The 15575-nt window shown below is 43.7% G+C and overlaps 1 protein-coding gene across 1 annotated transcript in view; it reads right to left on the reverse strand.

The window, feature by feature from the left end:
* mrpl3 (mitochondrial ribosomal protein L3) overlaps positions 1-10227 on the reverse strand; it is a 53924-nt gene extending 43697 nt beyond the window's left edge. Inside the window, exons 1-3 of the mRNA XM_038796565.1 lie at positions 10029-10227; positions 7523-7614; positions 6669-6767 (exon numbers count right to left, since the gene is read on the reverse strand). Of these exons, the coding sequence (XP_038652493.1) occupies positions 6669-6767; positions 7523-7614; positions 10029-10194 (357 nt within the window). The 5' untranslated portion in view covers positions 10195-10227. The remainder of the gene's footprint in view (positions 1-6668; positions 6768-7522; positions 7615-10028) is intronic.
* Positions 10228-15575: the final 5348 nt, after the last annotated feature.

Raw genomic sequence — 15575 nt, forward strand, 5'->3', positions numbered from 1 at the left:
GTTTCCTCCGGGTGCTCTGGTTTCCTCCCACAGTCCAAAGATGTGCAGGTTAGGTAGATTGGCAATGCGAAATTGCCCTTAGTGCCCGAAGAAAAAAAGAAGGTTGGGTAGGGTTGCTGGAATGGGGTGGAGGTGTGGGCTTGGGTAGGATGCTCTTTCCAAGGGCTGGCGCAGACTCGATGGGCCGAATGGCCTCCTTCTGCACAGTAAATTCCATGCTTCTAAGATATAAAACTCTGCTAAACAGAAGCAACAACATTTGAAACGTTCTATCAGCAGAGCCTGTCGATTCACTATGCCTTACTAAAGACAGATTATGGAGATATTTCCATTAATTTGGCCAATCTAGATGGCATTTTCAATCAATTACTGATCATTTGGAAGTTAACTGATCACACTGTACTGGGAATTATACAAACCTTCTCAAGCTACTTGATGAACCACTTTAAAAAGTCGTAACAATTTCAGTAATTACTAAAAGCGTTTCAAAGTGGCAATGTACAGAAGCTATTGGGTATAAGAAATACTTGTGCATCATTGTACTACATTGAATTGCACCACGATAAGACAATACTTTCATCTCTGAGCCTACAGCAGGATTTTCAATCTTTAAAAAAAATCATGAGCTAAAACTGCACTGATTTTTCAATAATTGTTAACAGCAAATCTTTGGCTCAGAGAAATCTATAGCTCAATATGCTGATAGAAATTAGTCTAACTTTGCATGGCCAGTGTCCGGTGGTTATCCATGCACAGTATGGCTTTACGAAAACATACCTCACTCTGCCCAGTTAGTATTTTGGAGACATTTTCAGGCAATCCAGGATGTTGGCTGCATCAATCTCCTTCCTCCAAATGAAGAGGGACAGGAAAATTTGGAAAGACCTGATTAGATAGCTGACAAGGGGAGATTTTCCTGGGCCCATGCCCTGGTAATGCTCAATGGAGTTTAAAAGAGTGAGGAGTGATCTTCTTGAAACATGCAAGATCCTGATGGGGTTTGAGGTAGATGCCGAAAGGGAGGTTTTGTTATGTGGGGGAATCAGGAAGCATTGTTTCAAAATGAGGGGTCCCCTATTTAAAACAGATGAGGAGGAATTTAATCTCTCAGAGCAGTGTTAATCTTTTCCCCAGTGAGCAATGGAGATATACACACACAGACACAGACACGAGGGGCAGGGGGGGAAATGGGGCTTCAGCCACAATAAGATTAGCCATGATTGTACTGAATGAGGCAGACTCTAAGGGCCAAATGACCTATTCCTACTTCTTCCATTCTTATGCCTTGGCTTACCTAGGCACAACACACACAGAATCCACATATGAATCAGCTCGGCACACCCTGGTGTAAATTAATGGAAAGCAAAATTAGCTTCTTTACCAGCATACACTCTGACCTGCCCAACTTTCCATATTCCCTGTGCCCTTGCTCAGCAAAGTCTCCACTATAGTTTCAGACACGCCCAAACGAAAAAGGCACATTGCAGAATGGTAACAGAACATGATGCAAGGCATCATTGGATTCCATCTTAAATATTTTCTTTGGATCAAACGTTTCTTCATTGCAACCGTCATATCCATTTATAGCACACATGAAGACATGGTTCCATACATAGGCATCACTCACTGAACAGTTAGCAAGGAAATCCAACCATCTAAAACAGCCCAATTACCTCAGTTAGCGGGATTCTTAATCCCAAGGTTGGGATTTTGAGCCCCACATTAATTGATGATCATGGGGTTTGGTTAGGTCAATTGGTTAGATGGCTAGAGCGTGGTGCAAAATGATGCCAACAGTACAGATTCAATCCTGGTATCAGCTGTGGTAGTTCATGAGGGCTGTTTGATGCGGTGGCATCTCTCAAGCCAGATATAACCAATTGTCTCTCTCAGTTGGAGAGAGAGATCTGTGATCCTTCATGGATTGTGGCTAACTATCAAATAACTTCCAAATACCAATAATCTGGTGTATTGCAGTAGTGAAACCTCCTAGATTCCTCGGCAAATATCCAATTTATTACCCAACCCTAATTGCCCTAGAGAAGGTGGTGGTGAGCTGCCTTCTTGAAACGCTGCAGTCCCTGTGGTGTAGGTACACCCACTGTGCTGTTAGGGAGGGAATTCCAGGATTTTGACCCAGCGACAATGAAGGAACGGCGATATATTTCCAAGTCAGGCTGGTGAGTGATTTGGAGGGGAACCTCCAGGTGGTGGGGTTCCCAGGTACCTGCAGCTCTGGTCCTTCTAAATGATAGTAGTTGTGGGTTTGGAAGATGCTGCCCAAGGAGCCTTGGTGAGTTGCTGCAGTGTCTCTTGTAGATGGTACACTCGGCTGCTACTGTGCTTCGATGGTGAAGGGTTTGAATGTTTGTGGGTGGGGTACCAATCAAGCGGGTCTGCTTTGTCCTGGGTGGTTGCGAGCTTCTCGAATGTTGCTGGAACTGCACTCATCCAGGCAAGTGGAGAGTATACCATCACACTCCTGACTTGTGCCTTGTAGATGGTGGACAGGCTTTGAGGAGTCAGGAGGGTTGTTACTCACCACAGGATTCCTAGCCTCTGACCTACTCTTTTTTGATAATCCCCAAGATTTACTCACGATGTGCTTCTCAGTGACATTCTCCGTAGACACTGGATTACAAGCCAGCCTGCTGTCTCTAACACTTCTTTTATCTCCATGACTACCTCTGTCCCGACTGACACCAAACATGGGACAAAGGAATTACCTCAGACTGAAAATGACAATAAACACAACCAAACACATCACCGCACTCCTGTTAACCACCCCTCCCCCACCACTAGGCAACCAAACAACCCCCCTCCCACAATCAACATAAACCACACTCTTTCTCTACTAACTTTTTAATTTCCCATCTCAGATATTTGCTCAAAAGAAACCAGACCATGAAGAAAGGTAACTGACCCGAAATGTTAACTCTGTTTACCTGTCTCGACACAGCTGCCACACTGGAGTATGACCAGCATTTTCTTATTTCAGACCATGTGAAATCTTGGTATCCTTTTGGACCGAAAGCCAAGCTTCAAACATCAAGACCTGTGCACCATCAAAATCACCCCACAACATTGCCTCTGCCTGAATCTCGACCCCACTGCCAGTGAAACTCTTGTCTGTGATTTTATTGCTGTTAATTTCTCCAATAACGGCCTTCTGACCACTAAACAATGTAAACTGGTCTAAATGCACTGTCCTACCCATTTGCCCATTAGTCTTGTCCTTACTGAGCCACGCTGAATTTCAAATCCGTAACCAGGACTTCAAATCCGACAGTCACGTCCCATCCTCTCTGCAAACTTGCATATCCTTCAACCTCCTAACTCCAGCTTTCTGGAAACATCCCTTCCTTCAGTCGCTTCAACCGTACTCTTTGGAAATCTCTTCCTCGACTCTGCATCGCTCTCAGCTTAGAAACATCTACTCAAAACCTACATATTTTGTCAAAACATTGTCTTACATTAAAAAAAATCAAAAATACGTTCCTGTTCAAGTTTGATCAACATTTCCCCCTTTGCCCCAATAAAGTGCCTCTGGACACTTTCCACATTAATAAACAAATGGTTAAATACAAGTTATCTCCTGCACAAAGAGGTTGTATGTTTAAAATGACAATTTTGTAAGTGGTTCCAATGGTATCAGGATCGGACTATAAAGAATGTCACCACCTCAACCTGCGCCTCGGGTGAATTAAACAAAAAGAGCAGAGATAACCCTCTTACAAGACTCAGCATTTCAGGCTTCCCTATCCTTTCCCACAGGGAGTCTTTTCTTCCTTTTAGAATGTACAGCAGTGTGCTCTTCCCCAAGACTCTGATGGCAAACCTGGCTTCATAAAATCCATTGATGCAGGAGGAGGCCATTCGGCCCATCGAGTCTACACCGACCCTCTAAAAGAGCTCTCTACCAATGCGCCCCCCCCCCCCCTCGCCCCCCACCCACCCACTGCACCCCACCTAGCCTGCACATCGTTGGACACAAAGGGGCAATTTAGCATGTCCAATCCACCTAAACTTTTTTTTTTTAAATATTCGTTCCTGGGATGTGAGCGTCACTGGCTTTGCCACCGCTTGTTGCCCATCCCTAATTGCCCTTGAACTGAGTGGCTTGCTGGGTCATTTCAGTGAGGGAAAGTTAAAAGTCAACCGCATCACTGTGTGGATCTGGAGTCACATTTTCACAGTAACGTCATTGAAGTATTAATGCAAGTCTACTTGTGACACTAATAAAGATTACGTCGGTCAGACCACGTTAGGACAGCAGATTTCCTTCCCTGAAGAACATTAGTGAACCAGATGGGTTTTTACGACAATCGACAATGGTTTCATGGTCATCATTAGACTTTTAATTCCAGATTTTTATTGAATTCAGATTTCACCAGCTGCGGTGATGGGATTCGAACCTGGGACCCAGAGCATTACCACCCTGGGTGGCTGGATTACTAGTCAAGTGACAATACCACTATATCGTCGTCTCCTGAGATAGAAATTCTGGTGAATTGGTGCAATGACAATAATCTCTCCCTCAATGTCAACAAAATGAAGGAGATTGTCATCGACTTCAGGAAGTGTAGTGGAAAACATGCCCCTGTCTACATCAATGGGGACAAAGTAGAACGGGTCGAGAGCTTCATGTTTTAGGTGCCCAGATCACCAACAACCTGTCCTGGTCCCCACAAGCTGACACTATAGTTAAGAAAGCCCACCAACGACTCTACTTTCTTAGAAGACTAAGCAAATTTGGCATGTCACCTACGACTCTCATCAACTTCTACAGATGCACCTTAGAAAGCATTCTTTCTGGTTGTATCACAGCTTGGTATGGAGCCTGCTCTGCCCAATACCGCAGGAAACTACAAAAGGTCGTGAATGTAGCCCAATCCATCACATAATCCAGCCTCTCATCCACTGACTCGGTCTACAACTCCCCCTGTCTCGGAAAGGCAGCCAGCATAATTAAGGACCCCACGCAACCCGGCAATACTCTCCTCCACCTTCTTCCGTCAAGAAAAAGATACCAAAGTTTGAGGTCACGCACCAACTGACTCAAGAACAGCCTCTTCCCCACTGCCATCAGACTTTTGAATGGACCTACCTCGTATTAAGTTGATCTTTTCTCTACACTTTGCTATAACTGCAACATTATATGTTGCAGTCTCTCTTTCCTTCCCTATGTACGACATACATTGTTTGTATAGCATGCAAGAAACAATACTTTTCACTGTATACTAATACATGCGACAATAATAAATCAAATCCCCTAAACTGCACATCTTTGGACTGTGAGGGAAACCCGGAGGAAATCCACACAGACACAGGGAGAACGTGCAAATGACACAGTCACTCGAGGCTGGAATCAAACCCAGGTCCCTGGCACTGAGGAAGCAGTGCTAACCACCATGCCGCCCATGGATAACGCCTCTAATTAGCTTATCTTTTCCGATAGCTGTAACAATTGCCCACAATTACCCTAATTTCTGGAACAGAACTGAAACCGGGAGCAGCTATGTCAAGTGATAGGCAAATTTCGGCTTGACAATTTCAACATTTGCATCTAAGTTTGGATTTATGATGAGCTGTGGTCTATTTTGCTTGTTGCACTGCTTGCACCACCACACCAATCTTACCCACAAAACCTTCCACACGTGTCAAACTGTAATCCCTCAAATTATTTCACAGAAAACAAATGCAAGGCATAAAACATTTTTGTGACACATTCTCGGCGCACAGTTTGCATTAGAATCACAAAACAATGCAGCGCACAAGGAGGCCTTTGGCCTGTGCTGGCTCTTTAGTTGAGCTTTCCGGTTAATAGCACTCCTTATTCCCTCATATTCGTGGAAATGCTTTTCTTTCAAGTATTTATCCAATCTTCTTTTGAAGGGTCACAATATTCCAGATCACAAAATGACTGGATATGACAATGACAGGGGCTGGTTTAGCTCACAAGGCTAAATCGCTGGCTTATAAAGCAGGCCAGCAGCACGGTTCGATTCCCGTACCAGCCTCCCCGGACAGGCGCCGGAATGTGGCGACTAGGGGCTTTTCACAGTAACTTCATTGAAGCCTACTCGTGACAATAAGCGATTTGCATTTCGATATGCAACAAAAAAAAAATTACATTTTCGTGTCGCCTCTGATTCTTCTGCTAATCGCCTTAAATGGGCATCTCTGCTTATCCCTTTGCCACTGACTCTACCTAAACACTTTAGCATTTTGAACGCCCCCATCAAGTTTCCTTTACCCTTTTTTGCTCGAAGGAGAACAATCCAAGCTTCGCCAATCTTTCCATGTAACTGAAGCCCCCATCCCTTTTCTCAGGCCTGGACATCCATTCATGTGTGGTACCCTGAGGCATTGCTCAGAAATGCCATCCTCACACTACAAGCTAGATCCAAAAGAAACAATTTCTTAGTTTATAAAAGGTTGAGGGAGCTACTTTTTTTTTTGGCTCACTACCACAATGGGAAAATAAACGGAAGGTGTTTAAAACAGGGGGAAATTCAGAGTTTGGAATAGTCACAAAATTGAGTAACCCGACACCCATCCATGCATGTGCTTCGCAGTCTCTCATAGCTTATTTACTTACTTAACAATATTTTACTGTTAATGAATCAAACCAAATAATAAAAGCGTACGTAGAAACACTTCCTTACATTGAACGGAGATGTATTCTTTCCACCCACTGTCAAAGCAGACTTCTTGCCATCGTATCCCTCTTTAGATGTACACGATACCACATGACAGTCCTGCACCTGGAAGAAACACACACACATTCTTTTTATTGAGGTAGTCACTAGGTTTATTTATTAGCATCGTTTCATGATAGTGAGAAAATTACATGCAAGCCACTATGTTTTGAGAGACCTTCTCAAGGGCAATAAGGAACGGACAATAAATGCTGACCCAGCTAGCAGTGCCCACATAGAATCCCTGCAGAAGAAGGCCATTCGGCCCATCGAGTCTACACCCGCCCTGTGCTATCCCCATAACCCAACCTGACCTTTGGAGACCAAGGAGCAACAATTTAGCACGGCCAATCCACCTAACCTGCATATCTTGTGAACAAATTAAAACAGACATTTCCGCTTCTTTTAACCATATCCCAATCCCAGTGATTTATCGTATTGTTTTTAAGTTGTCACTTTGGGGGAAACGTTTATATGAGCATGTGCCATCTTCATAAAACACAAAGATGTGAAAACTGTTACAGATTTTGGCCTTAAAACTTCATTTGAAATTGGAAACAAGTATCTTGTAGTAGTATTTTTGAACTTAAAAGTCTGCACAATCTATTTTTTTATTAATATTCCAACTTGCCCAAGTAGTAAATTTGTCTAAATATCTGGGTTATTTTCTTTTAATGGTCAAAATGTATTTACATTGAATACTATTGTTCTGCAGTCACCGTTGTAAGTATCCTATTCGTGTATTCTCTTCTTCCAAAATCATAAAAGCTAAACTGACCTAACGAATAACAGTACTCTTTATTTTAACACCATATTTTTACCTGAAGTAATGTGACTGCATGTTTATCACCCGATTTGGTCCACAAAGGCATCATCCCCAACTTCACTGCAACCAGTCCGACCCTACGGGTGCCTGCAAAAAGGAGAAAGGTAAGGCATGACTCACTTTTAACCCGGGGTGTTTCTGAGTCACCATTTCTTTAACCACACTAGACAACTATTTGGGCAATGCTTTTATCATGTACAATATAAAATTAAAGCACTATCGCAATCTGACATACCCTAACTCCTCACACGATTAGCATAGAGCTGAAGAGGGGCCACCTTGCAAAATCGGGCAACTTGACCACAAAAGCACTTAACTTTCTATTGGCAATATTAATTGATGAGAAATCATGAGACTGTGCATCTATACTCCCAATATTACAATCTCCAAAGTCAATGCTCTTCCCATCGGGAATTCAATGCCACAAAATTCACTTTTAAACATTCCTTAAGATAAAAGAGTAGGTTTCTCAATCATCCGGCATTAAATATTCAGATGTTCGTTAATGGGTCAGATAATACATTAACTAAAACTCAGACTAGTTCAAATATTTTCAGGCAGAATTCAACCTAATATTTCTCGTACTTCACCGTACCAACTAACCAGAAATATTGGCAAATTTGCCAAAAAGACTTGCAAAGTTAATGGTCATATTGATCTCATTCACTTTTCACTCTCCCCAGCCTCTACGCTCCTTTGGCATTGCTTCACATTGTTTTATCTTTCCTCGCCTCACTTTTTCTTTTGTCCAATCCTCTTTCTTCTGCTTTTACTATAATCTCCAAAACATTTCCACCTTTAATTCCTGCATTGACCATATTGATAGATGTGGAGAGATTGCAGTAGTGAGGAGAGAGCCGGCAGAGGCAGAGATATATCAGGAGTCGGGTAGGTAGCAGCAAGAGATTCCTCAGCACAACACTCAACACATCCCATCAAACAGCCCAGCACTGCTGGATTGACCAGTTATAAATTTTCCTTATGTAGAACCCTGTATGGTATAGATATCCACTATATATTCTAGTCACACAAGAAAATCCATTTTTATTTTGTGTTGAGGATTCATTTCTCCCACATAATTACAAAGGCACATAACAGCTTTCAAATTCCTGAAACAACCACTAAGACTGTCAGAAATAGGGGCAGGAGTAGGTACATGACTACTTAAGCCTGCTCCACCATTCATAGAATCATAGAATAGAATGTACAGTGCAGAAAGAGGTTACTCGGCCCATCGAGTCTGCACCAGCTCTTGGAGAGAGCACCCTACTCATGTCCACGCCTCCACCCTATCCCTGTAACCCCATCTAGCCTTTTTGGACACTAAGGGCAATTTAGCATGGCCAATCCACCTAACCTGCATCTCTTTGGGTTGTGGGAGGAAACCGGAGCACCCGGAGGAAACCCAAGCAGACACGGGGAGAAGGTGCAGACTCTGCACAGACAGTGACCCAAGCCGGGAATCGAACCTGGGACCCTGGAGCTGTGAAGCAAATGTGCTACCGTGCTGCCCAGTGGCTGATCTGATCTTTGATTAGCCTTCACTTTCCTGCCCGTTCTCCATAACCACAGTTCAAGAATCGGTCTCTATTAGCCTTGGCATATATTCAGTGACTCAGTTTCTACAACTCTCTGGGGTAGAGAATTCCAAAGATTCATGATATTCTGAGCAAAGCGGCACGGTGGCACAATGGTTAGCACTGCTGCCTCACAGCATCAGAGAACCGGGTTCAGTTCCGGCCTTGGGTGACTGTGTGGAGTTTGCAATTCTCCTCACGTTTGCATGGGTTTGGTCCGAGTGCTCCAGTTTCCTCCCACAGTCCAACGGTGTGCAGGTTAGGTGGATTGGCCATGCTAAATTGCCCCTTGGTGTCCATGGATGTGCAGGGTAGATAGGGTTACAGGGATAGGGCAGGGAGCGGATCTAGGTAGGGTGCTCTTTCAGAGGGTCGAGCAGACCCGATGGGCCAAATTGTCTCCTTCTGCACCATAGGAGTTCTATGGCTCTCACCTCTACCTTCGATATAACCTCCGTTAGAGAGAAGAGGCCAGATTTTGTGCGTTTGCTTATTGTATAGATATTGTACAATCCCAATTTTTATCAAATAGGCCATCAGCTACTCTGCATGTCTGCAGTCCTCTAATCAGCATTGCTTGCTTACATATTCTTGTCACATTATACCGTGTATGCTTTAACTGAATTTTGTACAACTTCAATAATACTGTGCGCATTTGAGTGTTGCAATAGCATTCACCTTGCCAAATGCAATAATAATTCCACAACATTGTGGCAGGGAAGTAAGACACCGTTCGGTGCAATAACCACTAACAATACTGTAATTAATACCCATTAAATTACAAAATAAAAGGATAAAATGGATGACGACAACAAGAAGCACACAACAAGAAGCTCATGTTCAAATTTAAAAGATATCTTTGAAAATGCAGTCTGCAGATATCTCCACTAATATTCTATAAAACTGGATACAGTCTTAACTAACCTGGCTCCCAAGGTAACCTGGGCCATGGCTCATCTTTTAATGGGCAAGATTTGTCGGCGGCCAATGCTTTATATTCTTCAGGAACTAATTTTCTTAAATGATTAATGTTTTCCTCGGAGAGATGCTCATGCCACCAGGTGCTCTCTGTGTTTGTCCTGACGAACATGAAGAATGGACATCTAGAAGAAACAACATGGGACAATCATGTATTTTTACCTACACAATTTAAGGTACATTTGCATTGGATGCATTCTAAGGATTTTTTTTCCCCAAGTATTACTAATGCCAAATAGCTTTTCCTGATAAGTGGAGATGTGGCAGCGAGTTGGGAGGCTGCAATTGATGGATTCAGCTGATTTGTCTCCTTCTGCACCGTAGGAGTTCTATGGCTCTCACATCCACCTTCGATATAACCTCTGTTAGAGATGAGGACAGATTTTGTGCGTTGCTTATTGTATAGATATTGTACAATCCCAACTTTTATCAAATAGGCCATCAGCTACTCTGCATGTCTGCAGTCCTCTAATCAGCTTTGTTTGCTTACATATTCTTGTCACCTTATACAGTGTATGCTTTAACTGAATTTTGTACAACTTCAATAATATGGTGTGCATTCGAGTGTTGTAATAGCATTCACCTTGCCAAATGCAATAATAATTCCACAACATTGTGGCAGGGAAGGCAGGAGATACAGACGTCTGAGAACACGCACAAACAGACTCAAAAACAGCTTCTTCCCCACTGTTACCAGACTCCTAAATGACCCTTATTGACTGACCTCATTAACACTACACCTTGTTTGCTTCATCCGATGCCAATGCTTATGTAGTTACATTGTATATCTTGTGTTGCCCTATTATGTATTTTCTTATATTTTGTTTAATTCCCTTTTCTTTCATGTACTGAATGATCTGTTGAGCTGCTTGCAGAAAAATACTTTTCACTGTACCTCGGTACACGTGACAATAAACAAATCCAATCCAATCTCACCAACAGATAAATTTGTATTTCAAGCCCTTTAGTAATACTGAAGCACAAGTATAATTTTGCACTTTTACTATGCTCCCTGGTATGATACCTCTTCCAGTTTCAATTATAAATACTCGTGTCCACATTCATAATGGAAACTACATATAAATCTGATTGCGGAGGCAAGTCAGTAACAAGCAGACAGGCCGGAGTTTCTACAGCTGCGGAATGCCACGCAACTGAAGCAAAGTCTGGAGATTTGGAATCCATAGAAGAGGTAGACAGGCAGAGAACCTGGGTGCACACCTCGGGCTAAGTGGAAAAATGAAGTGAATTTGCAACAACTCTCATTTACAGAGGACAACATCCTCCGATGCCTCTCGGAATCACATCATCAGTCAAAAAGTGAGGCTGAGCCACAGGAGGCGGCATTAGGAGCGATGACCAAAAGCTTAGCTACAGGGGGGTATATTTTAATGAGGACCAGAAATAGAGGTGAAGAGGCACGGAGAGAATTAGCTTAAGGCTAAACAACAGAGGGCACAACTGTCAATGGTAGGGAGGAGGAGGATATGCAATAGATAATAGATCTGGATAGTGTAACAGACCAGTATGGAAGCAGTTAATTGGGCCAGCAACAGATTTCCTGAGGCTCATTTGATTGCTCAGGGAAAACTGCTAATTTAGCATTAATAATGAAAGAGTGCCATATTCGACCAGAAACGCCAACTCTACTTCTCTCGCTGCAGATGCTGCCAAACTGGCTGAGCATTTACAGCATTTTCTTGGGGGGGGGGGGTTCCAGCATCTACTGCTTTTTGCTTTTATGCTAGTTTAGCATTGCTAAGCTTTAGAACTTAGAACAGTACAGCACAGAACAGGCCCTTCGGCCCTCGATGTTGTGCCGAGCAATGATCACCCTACTCAAACCCACGTATCCACCCTATACCCGTAACCCAGCAACCCCCCCCTTAACCTTACTTTTTAGGACACTACGGGCAATTTAGCATGGCCAATCCACCTAACCCGCACATCTTTGGACTGTGGGAGGAAACCGGAGCACCCGGAGGAAACCCACGCACACACGGGGAGGACGTGCAGACTCCACACAGACAGTGACCCAGCCGGGAATCGAACCTGGGACCCTGGAGCTGTGAAGCATTTATGCTAACCACCATGCTACCGTGCTGCTATTTATACAAATATAAATTTTAGCTTTTGTCAAATGCGAGAAAGTGATCCTTCAGCAAAGGTGCCCCAATCTAACTAATCAGTGTGTAATTATTGTTTTGTAGATGCTTGTAAGGATATGTGTATGGAAATAGCTTAAATACGATTGGTTTTGAGTGGGTGAATGAATAAGGAAGTGAAATCTGTGATTAGATGTTACGGTGCTGGACAATCAAGTCTGCGTACTTAAACGCCGTGTTACAGGTTGAGATAGCAGGCGTAGGTGATAGGTATCAAAGAATAACCAGACTTATGATTAGGAGAGCGACACTACTGAGCAAAAGTTGACTAAAGGAAGAATGAGCGACATAACTGGGTAACTGATAATGAGAATCATTGAAAGATTCAGCACTGAGGACCATTTGACTTGTTCCTGAGTCATCAGATTTGGAAGAGGTATTCAATTAGTGTCCACTCTCCTGCTCTTTTTTCATAGCCATCCAACCGTCTCTCCTCAAGTATTTATCTGATTCCCTTTTGAAACGTATTACTGAATCAGCTTCCACAGCCTTTGAGGCAGTGTGTTCTAGATCACAACAATTTGCTGGGTAACAGGAATTCTCATCTTGCCTCTGGCTCATTTGTCATTTACCAGAAATCTGCACCCTCTGGTGATTGACCGTTCTCCTTATTAACTCTATGAAAACCCATTATTATTTTGAACAAGTCTATCAAATCACCTCTTAACCTTCATTGCTCTAAGGGAACAATCTCAGCAACTCCACATAACTGAAATCCAACGTCCCTAGGATCATCCTGATAAACCCCCAGCGCACGCTCTACAAGGCCTCGACATCTCCTTCCTAAAATGTGTTGTTGAAGTATTGTGTTGGGACACAATATTTCAGCTGAGGCCTAACCAGTGTTTTATAAAGATTTTGTAGTACTTCCCTGTTTTTGCATTGCTGTGTCACTGACTGTTATAGTGACACAAATTGCAAAGATATTAAAGTGGTAATTCAATGAAAGTGGAATTCAACAAAAAATATTTCCTTAAATATGATACTCTTTCTTCCTGTACTAAATCTAAGACATTGGTGGTGGAGTGAGATATTGGAACAGTGATAAGAAAATATATACCATAGATGTTGGCATACAAATGGATATCGGAAGCCTCAAAAAATCCCTCCAAAATGAAAAAGGGGACTTGCATACTGAGCACACAAGTGAACCATGGCGAGGGTGGTCATCATTTTGAAATGTCATTGGTATCCAATGTAAAGAGTGGGTATGTCTTAAACTCCCGCACATTTTCGCAACAAAGCCCATGTCTGCTGCTTGATCCCTCCTGCCCAGTTTAAGGCAAGTAAAGTGAATTTGCAAGGAGAAAAATTGAGACTGACTACGAATGTGAGTATAGCATGCCTTGATTGGAAAGGGGGTTGGTCAACATGCTTGCTGAGTATACGCAAAAATATGATTTTTGGGGCCAGAAACTTGGGGCTGTCTTATACACCAGATCAACTTGCATACCGTGACTTATAGTCAGTGATGAGAGAAAGTTCTGCATCTAAACTGGGAATCCTCTGCAGCAGAAACATCTTGGCTGGCATGGCTGCCAGAATGAAGACAATTACTTGGTCGCAATCGGTAAGGGTTGCCTCATAGCAGCATGACCCACAACAACACAGCAAATGTTAGTTTGTATGATGTTTATCATAAATAAACATTTATTGATTTTTAATGTATACACAGATCTATTCATGGCTTATTGAAAAAGCCTCAATTCATGGTTTATCTGACAGGTCAGAACCGGAGAAACACAGTATTCTTTAAGGGTTCTGGATCTGTGGAGGAAACAGGGATAGGGTGGAGTAGGAGCATGTATCAATTTGAATGCAAAGCTGAGAGTTTTAAATTGTACAGCATTTTTGGACCAGGAGCAATGTAGGACAGTAAACGCAAGGTATGGATGGGTGGACAGAACTTAGTGAGAGTTCAGATATTGTCAACAGTTTTGAGAGCAGTGGAATAATTAAATCTAGAGATGGATAAAATGACTTTCATAGAACATGGGCTGAGATTGGGATGAGGACAAAAAGCATTAGAGGTGGAAGTGCTCATTGTATGGAGAAGATACAGGGCCACAACGAAAGAGAAAATTCTGGCAAATCTCAGCAAGTCTGGCAGCATCCGTAGAGAGAGAAAAGAGCTAACGTTTCGAGTCTGAGAGTCATCGGACTCGAAACGTTAGCTCTTTTGTCTCCCTACAGATGCTGCCAGACCTGCTGATATATATATATTATAAAGAATAAAAGTGGTTCAAATAATGCAGATGCAGGAAGAGAATCCATCACAGATTTTCTGGCTTTGGTTGTATAGTTAAGAGTGAAATAAAACAAGGGTAGACTCGCTCACAAGAGAGGTGTTGGGGGAGGATGGATGGAATGGTCAACTGTGCTAAAGGCTGCATAGGGGTCAGGAAGAATGAGATGGGATTGCATGCCATTGCCAATTAGAAACTCGAACGGCATCAGCTACTTCGGTGCTGTATCAAGGTTGAAACATTATTTGAGAGGTTCAAACACAGAGTAATGAGCACAGCTCTCCGAGGCAAACAAGCATTCAAGTTCTTTGGAGAGGTAAAGGAAATTTGAAGCACAACAAGTAGTTGGCAAAGGCTGAAGGGTCAAGGATAACATTTTTGAGAAGGAAGGTGATGACAGCTGTTTTGAAAGGCAACAGGGAAAGTATTTAATAAAAGGGAAGTATTTACCATGTCAGGAAGCCAGTTGCATTCCATAAAATCCATACAGTGCAGGAGGCCATTCGGCCCATTCAGTCCACACTGACCCTCTGAAAGAGCACGCTACCTAAACCCAGTCCCCCATAGTGTCCAAAGATGTCTGGGTTAGGTGGGAATCCAGGGGGAGATGCGGGCATTCCAGGAGCCCCCACCTAACCCAGACATCTTTGAACATTAAGGGGTAACCTAGCGTGGCCAATCCACCTAACTAGCACATCTTTGGACTGTAGGAGGAAACCCAAGCAGACACAGGGAGAACAGGCACTCCACACACACAGTCACCTGCAGTCGGAATCAAACCCGGGTCCCAGGCACTGTGAGGCAGCAGTGGTGGGCTAGAGCGGTTACCGGGAGTCGGGATGAGAGAGCAGGAATGGGTCTGGTGGACGTGTAGGGGGCAGGGGGGGGGGGGAGGGAACCGGGGGGGGGGGGGGGGCGGAAAGGGAAGACCGGGAGGGGGGGGTGGGGGGGGGCAGGGGTGATCCGGTGGGGGGAAGGGGTGGGGGGGGGGGGGGGGGGAGGGGGGGGGGGGGGGGGGGGGGGGGGGGGGGGGGTGAGGGGGGGGGGGGGGGGGGGGGGGGGGGGGGTGGGTGGGCGGGGGG

Source organism: Scyliorhinus canicula, chromosome 5 (assembly GCF_902713615.1).
Source record: "Scyliorhinus canicula chromosome 5, sScyCan1.1, whole genome shotgun sequence".
Taxonomy (NCBI): Eukaryota; Metazoa; Chordata; class Chondrichthyes; order Carcharhiniformes; family Scyliorhinidae; genus Scyliorhinus; species Scyliorhinus canicula.